Here is a 10223-nt window from a genome sequence, read left to right on the forward strand (position 1 = left end):
TGGGATGTTAATCTGTAGGACAGTAGAAAAACCTCCAAAACATTGGAAAAGGCTCTCTGGTTCTGATAAATCTCTTAGCAAAAGAGAGAACATTCCCTTCCACTCCATATAGATTTGGGGGAACTCTTCTTTGTGTACCCTCCACAAAATCCTTCATTTACCCAGGCTAGACCTTTGAAGTTGCTAATACTGCATGGGGTTAGGAGCATAGAATCTGGAATAGACATCCTGCGTTTGAACTTGATTCTCTACTTAAAAACTGTGTGATCTTGGGTCAGGTAATAAGCCTCTCTCTGCCTCAGTTTCTTCCACTATAAAACAAGGATTATCCCTAATTCTAGGAATGAACATGGGAACACAGTTAATGTACAAGGACTTAGCGCATTTAATTTTACAGTCAGAAAGGGAACTTTATGTCATTTAATTTATTCTCAGGCAGAATGTTTCATGTTAGAAACAAATGCTGGTCAGAAATTTGAGCATGATAATATCTTTATTTCTTAGGTTTTTGCATCTAGAGAACTAGAAAGTCATCAGTAGACACATTTAATGCATCCAGATCCTAGATCTGTCTAAAATGTCATAGATGAGATTTCTAGATTTTTATAGGAAAGCAAGCCCATTCTCATCAACGGGAAAGTCATCCCTGATATTTTAAATGGAAGGCAACTCAACCCACAATGGTGAGCCGTTCTAGGCTTACCTAATGAGAAAACCTACATGTGTATCTTCATGACCTTGAATGAGGCAGTGTTTTACGCAGTGCTTTCTTGTGTGTATATATACACCTAAGATATAAGTAACAACAGAAAAAGATAGTCAAATTAAAAACTTTCTTTGCCACAAAGCCACTATCAACAAAGTGAAAATACAACCCACACAATAGTAGAAAGTATTTTCAAATCCCATATCTGATAAGAAACTGTATTACCCACAATATATAAAGAACGCTTACAACTCAACAGTAAAAAGACCGCCTTTTTTTCAAATGGGCAAGGATTTGATTAGACATTTCTCCAAAGAAAATATACAAATCATCAGAACATGAAAAGATGTTCAACATCATTAGTCACTAGGCAAGGAAAATAAAAGCACAAGGGGAGACTGTCGTACCAACAGGATGGCTATAATAAGAGACAGGAACAGAGACGGGCAAGTATGTGGAGAAATTGGAACCTTCATGTAAGGCTGATAGGAATGTAAACTGTTGGAGCCTTGGAAATGTTTGGCAGTTCCCCAAAAAGTTAAATGTAGACTTATCATGTGATCCAGCAATTCCATTCCTAGGTGTGTATACCCAAAAACATGAAAACTTCACGCAAATTCCTTAAACATTATTGTTCATAGCAGCATTATTCGTAATAGCCCCAAAATAGAAACAGCTCAGATATTCATGGGCTAATGAATGGATAAACAAAATGTGATAAAATGGAATATTATTTAGCCATAAAAAGAAATGATGTACTGATATATGCTGCAATGTGTGTGGACCTTGAGTGCATTGTTAAGTGAAAGAAGGCTATATATTTATGCAGAGGCTATATACATTCACGAAGTGGTCAGAATAGATAAATCCATAGAGACAGAGATTACGGCACTGGTTGCCAGGGATGGCGAGTAGGGGGAAGAGGAGAGTGACTGTTAATGGTGGTAGTCATTTCTTTTACCCTGATGAGTGTGATCTTGAACTAGATGGTGGAGGTGATTATGTAGCTTTGTGAATATGCTAAAAACCACTGATTTGTATACTTGAAAGGGGTTGATTTTTGGTTATGTGAATTATGTCTCAACTGTAAAAAGAGAGACTGTGTGGAGTGAAGGGAGAGGTTCCCTGACTTTACTCACACACCCTTAGGGCCATCAAATCCTTCCCCAGGCAGTGCATTTGGAAAAGGCAAGAATTCCCCTCCCCCCCTCCTCCTGTCCATCTTAAATGAGGTCTGAGAACGTGGAATAGGAAGCGTCTGTTGCCTGTGTTGCAGTTGTCATCAGCCTCAGGGAACAGAATGTCCTGTGTCTGACTCTCTCCTTAGACTGCACTCTCTCACTAAGCTGTAAGGCTTTAATAAACCTCAACCACGTAGCTACAAATTGCTCTTGCCATGCATACATTAATTAGAGGATTGCAATCTAACTGTTGGATTATTTCATTCCAGTTATACTTGAAACAGTACAGTTATAACCTAGAGCCATATGTTTCCAAATAAAGGAAGTCATTTTGTGAAAATGGGTGTTTCATTCTGTTTCGTGGAAAATTCATCTCCTTTGGTCCTTGGGAGGTTAGAGTAAACTTTTAGGTCATAGGGAGTAGAACTGTGGCCATATGCTTGATTGTTTTGAGGTGAATATTGGTAGTAAAGGCTGATTGTGTTCATAAAATGGTTCCTCTTCAAGAAAAAAGAAACATTTTAAGGGAACAAGTCATAGATTAATATGTGTGGATGGGTGTGTGTGGAGAGACGGGGAGTAGTTTAACCATTCTTGAATGGCAGGGCAGAGTTCAGATGAGTGAAAATCGGATTAGGTTAAACTGCAGAGATGCTTGTACATATGTGAATCATTTGACTAATGTGCTCATGCTGCTCGTCCTTCCCAGTAATGTGCTTTGGTAGAAATATGTTTTTTCCAGATGTGCTCTGCCACTGTTGGCTGATTTAATTATAGAGAGCAGCTTTCCATTTCCTTTGACACAGGCAAGCAAATAGAATAAGATTAGCACACCAGAGAGAGCTGAATGGTTTGGTGTTTGGATTTACCTTCTGCGAATATTTTTGGGAGAAGGCTTAATAGAATTGCTCCTTTACTCTACTTCCCTCTCCCCCCTCCCCCCGTCTATTTTTTCATTGTCTTATAAGGATTTGTAAATTGAGGTGGAAAACTTGCAGATATCTATGATATTTGTTATTCTTTCTGTCATTATAAAATTAATAAAGAAAAATTAGTTTTTTATTTGTAGGTTATCTTTTATGTCCAAAATGATGGTTCCCTCACAGTGAAGTGTGCTTCTCAAACTTTAACACGCTTACAAATCTCTCTGGCTCTTGTTAAAATGCAGGTTCTGTAGATCTAGGGTAGGGCCAATCTCTGTATTTCTTAACAAGCCCCCAGGTCCTAATGATGTTCCTGGACCAGGCTCACACTGAGTAGAAGGCACTAGAATATCATATCTGAGTCACAGTCTCCCTGAAAATACTGTTCTTAATTGAGCTACATTATCCAGTTAGAATAGTACCTCAGGTTCTGCCATCCAGAGCCACTGGATGGCATTTGTTATAGTTATCCTTTATAATACACACCACATTGCTTCCCTCTTTCGGGTCTCAGGCTAACCTGATGGGGTAGATCGGGAAACTTTTACTTGTCCCTTCTCACAGTTGATAGTATGGGTGTCGCCAGTACAGTGAGTACACATGCACACAGGCACAAATGCCCAGGTTTCCAGCTATCGTCTGGCGAAGGGTAGTTCTGTCCTACTTTTTCCTTTTCCAATCATTGAGGCCGTCTACACTACCCCGGACAGGCATGCCCCCTAAGTGAGGGCACAGTCTGCAAGTGAGTAGAGCTCGTGTGTCTGCACTGCTTGCTCTGTGTTACAGCTCTCCATTGGCGGCATCATCATTCTGAAGGATACCAGTGAAGACACAGAAGAGCTGGTGGAACCTGTGGCAGCTCATGGCCCAAAAATTGAGGAGGAAGAACAAGAGCCAGAACCCCCAGAACCATTTGAGTACATTGATGATTAAGAGGCAGAGGTGTGTATGAAACAGAATTGTATGTCAAGGGAAATCTCTCGCCAGTACTTTGCAAATGTTTTGTCCAGGGACACTGTCTCACCTTTCCCCTTCTTTATATGCTTAATCCCTATTTACCTAAATAATATGAAAACTCCCCCCTTTTTTAACCACATCCTGCATCTGTAGCCACCAAGTCCTTTTTCTTTCTTTGACTCTCTACCCTCTAGTATTCTACCAGTGCTATTCAAAGTGTCTGCAAACTATGTGGGTCTGCGCGGAGGTAGGGAGCTTGCTCCAGAACGTAAATCTATCCATTGCTTCTCTCATCGAAAAAGCTGTTACTACCCCCCTCAAGCTCAAAACAGTCAGCTTAACTGACAGTTTGTTCAGTGACAGAGTTGAGCTCCTGGTTGTGAATCAGTTATAATTTGGGGACAGCACTGATCAGTCCGTAGCGTATAGTAGCACAATTCAAGGCTTTTCACGAATTCTGTCTCTCTTTCCTTTGACAATACTGTTAGTACTGTAAGTCTTAACATTCATTTATTTAATGAAGCTATGAAGCAACTAGTGTGTTTAAAAACAGTGCTCACTTTGGGGTCAATTAGACTAGAACACAAAGCTTTGTGCAGTTGAAAAAGATGATGATTTTTCCACTGTTGTAACAAGGTGGGGGAGTGCTTGGGATGCAAGAGACTAATTTGATTTCAGAAAATTGTTCTTTTTACCCCACGATTTTAGTGGTCATCACATATTTGTAGATGCTACAAATGCTATAGTCAAGGTTCTCTAATTTCATGCTAGTATTAATACATTTCAGACAAATGTGATTAAGAACAGTATTATTTATGACAAGAAAAAAATACATTTAGATGTAAAGTTGTACATTTAGCACCATGAGAGTTAGACACAGACTTAGCAGTTGGTGAAAGCTTTTACAGAAATCACATAAGAATTAGGGCAGAAACCTACAGTTAGTAAGAAAAATATCTTCATCCATGAGACAATTAATTTGAACTTTAGCAAGAGGGAAATTCATAGTAACGCCCACTGTCTAAACTTGCTTTTGTAAAACAGCTGCTGGCCGACGGCAGCGTCAGTACCGAGAGCACTCAGTCTCTACGGAGAACTGAGCCAGACTCACGTTAGCCCCTGCAGCCTTTCATGGCACCTTATGGAAAACCCCTCGGTTAGTGTTTGAAGGCCGTTAGCGACAAGATGACTTGGAATTTTATAGTTGGAAATTGGATTCTTACTAGTTTTCAAAAGGATAAAATATTCAACAGGAGTGTATCTTGGCACAGTCTGGCATATTAGGACAGTGTTAGCAGAGTTAGGGGCTAGTTTTAGACTTGCAAATAGTGTGGAAAAAAAAGTTTTTAAAATACAGAATGACCCTCGCTTCTGCCCCATCCCCACCTCTTCCCAGGATCTTGTTTCTCTTCTGAAGATTGTTCCGGCTCATGTTGGAATTGCCGGTGAGGAAACTCATGCCGAGATTTGCTATTCACCGCATGTATCATCACCACTGCGCTGACCTGGAGAGCCTTGTCTGCAAGCCTTTGGTTGAACAAAAGACAAGTGACTATTAGTGTGCTCTTTCACAGAACTTGGTTTTCAAATAAATGTTAAAATCTCCAGATGGACAAGAAATTTTTGTTTGTTTTCTTTTCAGCCTAGATTTTAAGTAAATGGATATAATACCCTTTCCACCACGACGAAATGCTGAAGCCCAGAGAGCTGGCTGCCTGGTTGCTAAGATGAGTTTGCATGAGTTTCGTGTTGATGAAAAATATAAATGCTTTTATAGATTATTTGAAATAGAATGACCAAAATAAGAAAAAGAATATCAAGTCTTGCTCATCTTTCCAAGAATTCCCTGTGTGTTTTTTGTTGGTTTTTTTTTTTTTTTTTTTTTTTTTTGATGTGCTTGAGGGTCTGGAGTGCCTTCATGTACTGAAAAAGTCCTTTTAATGACCCAAGGGAAATAGAACCCGTTTAGGTAGCTCTGAAGGATTTTTTTAAATGAGCTCTGCTTATTTCCTGCTTTTGACCCTGTTAAAGACAACAGATATAAATTATTTACTTTCATTTAACCAGAGGATCTGATAATGTATGTTTTTTCTTTTCTAACTTCTTTCATTTTTAATTGAACTATAATTTAAATGCAATAAAATACACAAATTTGAAGTGCATACAATTTGATGAGCTTTGACAAGTATACCTCTTATCAATACAGAAATCAAAAATTACAGGACTAGCTTTTTGGAATTGCAGGGGTGGGTGATTGTGTGCTTGGCCTTCATGTAAAAGAAAAGTAGTCAGTTTTCAACATTTACCCATGAACATTTGCTCCTGCCTTGACTATTTCACGTTTTGATTAAAATATAGCCTTCTGAGTGAAAAGAAACACTGTTCATAGAGAAATAAGCTCCTGGAAAGATCTGTCCCAATACATTCATCTACCCCAGATTTGTCATTCGTTCCAAGGTCTAAAGGTTACAGATCCCAAAGGATGGGGCGACTCCTTAATTTCATTGTATCCCCTCCTTTGTAAATTTCTTGTTTCCTCAATATCAGATGATTCTATAAAAGAGATGATCTCATTTCCTAGCCTCTCATTAGCTATGTCCTTCCTGTTCCAGCTCTTAACATTGCTTGCATTTCAGACAGTTATCTCTAACATTTCCCATAATATATGAAATGTTTAAAAAACAGAAGTCTCTCAGTGATATCACTGTCCAAAATCGAGTAGTCTAGGAGATGTGGCACCTTCACTGACCTTTTGCCAAAGTTATGAAATTCTTTCCAAAATAGGTTGAACTTAGGGAACAGTCAGAACTGGTTCATGGAAGGCCTTGCAATTTAGCATTTGTATCTTGAGATTATAGCATTTAAAAAAATGCAAGCTCTAAAGTTAAATGCCTCAAATCATTATTTTTTTTTCCTAGAAGATTCCCTAGGCTGTATAACACTAAGGGAGAAACCAAGGAGCAAGGAAAATGGAAGCACAGCAGAACAGGTGCCGTTGTTCAGAACAGCGGCAGCTCTCCCCAGACGGTGTCACCATGGCACACTGACTTCAGTAGAGACATCCGCTGCCTTCAACTTTGAAATGTCATGTAAAGGGAGGCACAATCAGATGGTAGGAACTGATTTCTTAGACTAGACTTAACCCTAGAAAGCAGTCTTTCCCACAGTGAGCGCCGCCATTTAAAAATACTCTCCTTGACTTCAGTGACATGCTGTCTCTCCTCCTATATATCTCTGATTCAGTGACATGCTGTCTATTTATCTCTGATTCCCCTTTAACAAAATGAATTTATTTGAGCATTTTTTATGCAGATTCTTGAGCTCTGACAGGTCCTATTCACTAGAACTGCTCTTTATTGCCAGCCTTTTTCAGAATTGATCTCAGTCTCCGAGTCTCTCCACTCTCCAAGCAACTTCATCCATCCCACACCTTGAGTCTCTGTCTGTGCTGCAGACTCCCAGTCCACATCCCTCTCCCATTTATCTCAGCTGCTGGCTGCACATCCAGCCTCCTTGACTTCCGAGGGCTAGTGACAATCAGGTTGTTCACACTAGAAACCCAAGCCTCCCCCTGACTCGACGTTTGACATCTCAGTTCATCCACCCTCCTTCCCCACTGTTCACTCTGCCTAGTTGAAGCACTCATCTGTGTCTACCTTTGGGCATGTCCACTCTAGTCTGTTCTCCTAAATGACCTTTAATAAAAGGCAAATTATATTAGTCTGCTGCTTAAAAATCTCTGGTTCCTTAAGTCCCCGAATTCTTTCCTATGTGTACAAAGACTAGCTGCTGCTCACTGCTCCAGCCTCCCAGTTCACTCTGACCTCACTCCCAGGTCAGCTTTCACTTCCTCTAGAAATCCAAAAATCTTGCTGTCACCTCCTGGCCTTTGCACATGTCATTCCTTCTGCCTGAAAACCCTACTCTCTTCGCCCCCAACCTCTCCCTTTTAATGCTGGTGAATCTACTATTAGTTCTTTAGGTCTCAATTTATAAAGACTGTCTAAGAAACCCGCCCCAATTTCTCCCGCTAGGGCTGAACTGATCCTCTTCGCTACCCCAGCACCCAGTATTACCCTCTATTGTCCTTATACCAAATCTCATTCATTACCTAATTGACTTGCCTATCTTGCCAACACTTACCTTGCAAGCACATTTTAATGCAAGCACATAATGGATGTTCATATATTCATCGGCTGCCTGTATTGCTAAGAGCCACAACTGAAAACTAATAGCACCATTAGGACAGAGTCCATGAGCAGATGAGAGGTGATGGGTTTATCTGGGAGCTGCCTTCCCCAGAGTCTACATGTCTCTTCTCACTCCTCTCCTGCAGTGACTAAACTTGCCTGCTAAGGACTGTTTTCAATTGATTTTCCTCTTAGAGAACCTTTGTGTGTGTGCACAAGATGGCATCCTGAAATTACAACTGGCATGAGAAAAAATGAGCCTGAACAAAGAAGCCTTTGTGGCTGTCCCAGATCTCTCCCCAACCTCTTTACCTTCAACATAAATGAGGGGACACTTCTGCTTTCCTGAGAAAATCCCTTAGAGTTCAAGTTCCTTCACTACCCTCTGATTTTTTATAGTTAAAACCTGGAAAGTCTCTTGGAAGCCAGACTGCATGACAGGAAAGCCATTGATGTTGGCCTCAGACTTTGGTTTAGATCCTAATATGTTCCTTCGAGATTTCCTTATTATACAATGGAGATAACGTTTATCTCCGGGTTGAGGGGGTTAAGTAATAATGGTTCATTATCATGCCCTTACGACGTGCTGGGCGATATGCTAATAATCACATGTGTCACTTCTCACAATCGCCCTTTGATGTAGGTGCAGGTATCTTGAGCCTGTCTGTTAAGCTGGCGCTTGAGTAGACGTTCACTGCACTGCCCTTGGAGCAGAATGGCGCGGCCTAATCCCTCATTCACACCCGAGGACACTCAGAAGAGTAAAGTGACGTGCTGAGCAGGGTCTGGCCTTTTCATTCTCTGGACTTGTTTGATCCAAAGGGGTAACAAACCTCCAAATAGCCATTTTCTCTCCTGATCCTCTTTCTCTACTCAGCTCCACGTCTGCATCCTCGCCCACACTCCTAAGCCCGGACGCCTTTCAGAAAGGAGCTGGCAATAAAGCGCTGTTTCCGGGTACCCGCCGTCTCCACAACATCCACTCTTGATGGCATTTCCCATCTCTTTGCTGGCACCTGGAAAGTTCCTTTGGAGCATGCACTCAATGTTTTCCCAATCAGTGAGTTATGTATTTATAATAAAATTGCATCCGGAAGATAATTACCTTCAAAGTTCTTGGGCATTGCACAGAGCTAGAACTTGGCAAAAATTTGGAGAGAGAGAGAAAGAGTTTCCCATCGAGTCCTATTCCCATGGCCTGGAGAGAGCAGCGTCTGGCGCTCGTCAGATCTCCCCTCAGAAGTCCTGATTCATGCTTTAAAGATTTAAGAGGTTTGCAAGCCTCCAGGTCTTTCTCCTTATGCTGGGTATAAGTTAGCCTCCAAAATAAGGGCAGGTGGCGGGCCTCTGAGCAAATTCCTCCCTCTCCTCCTGGATTCGCAGCCTGGTGGAGCCTTCACCTACACCTCACTGCCAGCCGCAGCCAGCCGCCCCTCGAGCACTTCCCAGGCAGATAGGACACCTGCTTGGAAGGTGTTTGTTTTCCAGCCATCTCCTGTGTAAATAGGATGGTTGTTTCCTAGCCAGTCTATAAACTCCAGCGCAAACCCCAAAGTCGTCCCCAAAGTCCCTGTCACAGTGTTTGGTAAATAAAGCCTATTGATTTCAGAATAAGTCATCGTTTCAGATTGGAGAGTGGTGATGACCTCAATCCTATTTCTCTTTCTCCCAGGTACCTCCAACCACCTGGCATGGTGTGTGTGTGTGTTTAGCGTCTGGCTCCCCAGTGAGTAGCCCTCGTGAGGACAGGGGCTTGTTTCTATGACCACGTGTTGCTAGTGTCCAGCAGGCTCATTGGCTGCTTGTGGATGGCTCACTGTGGGCCCCTGGGTAGATAAATGGATGGACAGATGAGCAGACATATTTCAGTCCCGGGCTCTGGTCCCATGCTCACTTTAAACCCCCCCCCCCCATGTCTTTAATCCTCAATTCTGCTGTGAGGCATTTACAGAAATGAGCTGAGAGGTGAAGGGCGTGTAGCTAGCTATGCGAATGGAATTCAAGCCTGGGTCTGCCCGACTACAAAGCCCGTTCCTTTTTCTTTTTTTTTTATGCATGCAAGAACTGGGGTATAGGCTAGAGGTGTGAAGGGGTGAGAGGATTCACCAGAGACAGAGTGGGGAGCAGAACAGGCAGACTGACTGAAATACACTGCTGAGGGGAGCAGCGGGCGAGTCAGGAGAGGTCTGCTTCGCCATGTGGGTTGCTCCCTGGCCAGGGATCAAACTTATGCTGCAGTGGCTGCGGACAGCTTTATGGGTTGCGT

The 10223-nt window shown here is 41.9% G+C and overlaps 1 protein-coding gene across 1 annotated transcript in view; it reads left to right on the forward strand.

Moving 5' to 3' along the window:
• The window catches only part of PSMD1 (proteasome 26S subunit, non-ATPase 1), an 83010-nt gene extending 77623 nt beyond the window's left edge, over positions 1-5387 (forward strand). Inside the window, exons 24-25 of the mRNA XM_037524208.2 lie at positions 3597-3752; positions 5164-5387. Of these exons, the coding sequence (XP_037380105.2) occupies positions 3597-3743 (147 nt within the window). The 3' untranslated portion in view covers positions 3744-3752; positions 5164-5387. The remainder of the gene's footprint in view (positions 1-3596; positions 3753-5163) is intronic.
• Positions 5388-10223: the final 4836 nt, after the last annotated feature.

The sequence above is a fragment of the Talpa occidentalis genome, unplaced genomic scaffold (genome assembly GCF_014898055.3).
Source record: "Talpa occidentalis isolate TD23 unplaced genomic scaffold, MPIMG_talOcc4v2.1 talOcc4.3, whole genome shotgun sequence".
NCBI classification, from domain to species: domain Eukaryota; kingdom Metazoa; phylum Chordata; class Mammalia; order Eulipotyphla; family Talpidae; genus Talpa; species Talpa occidentalis.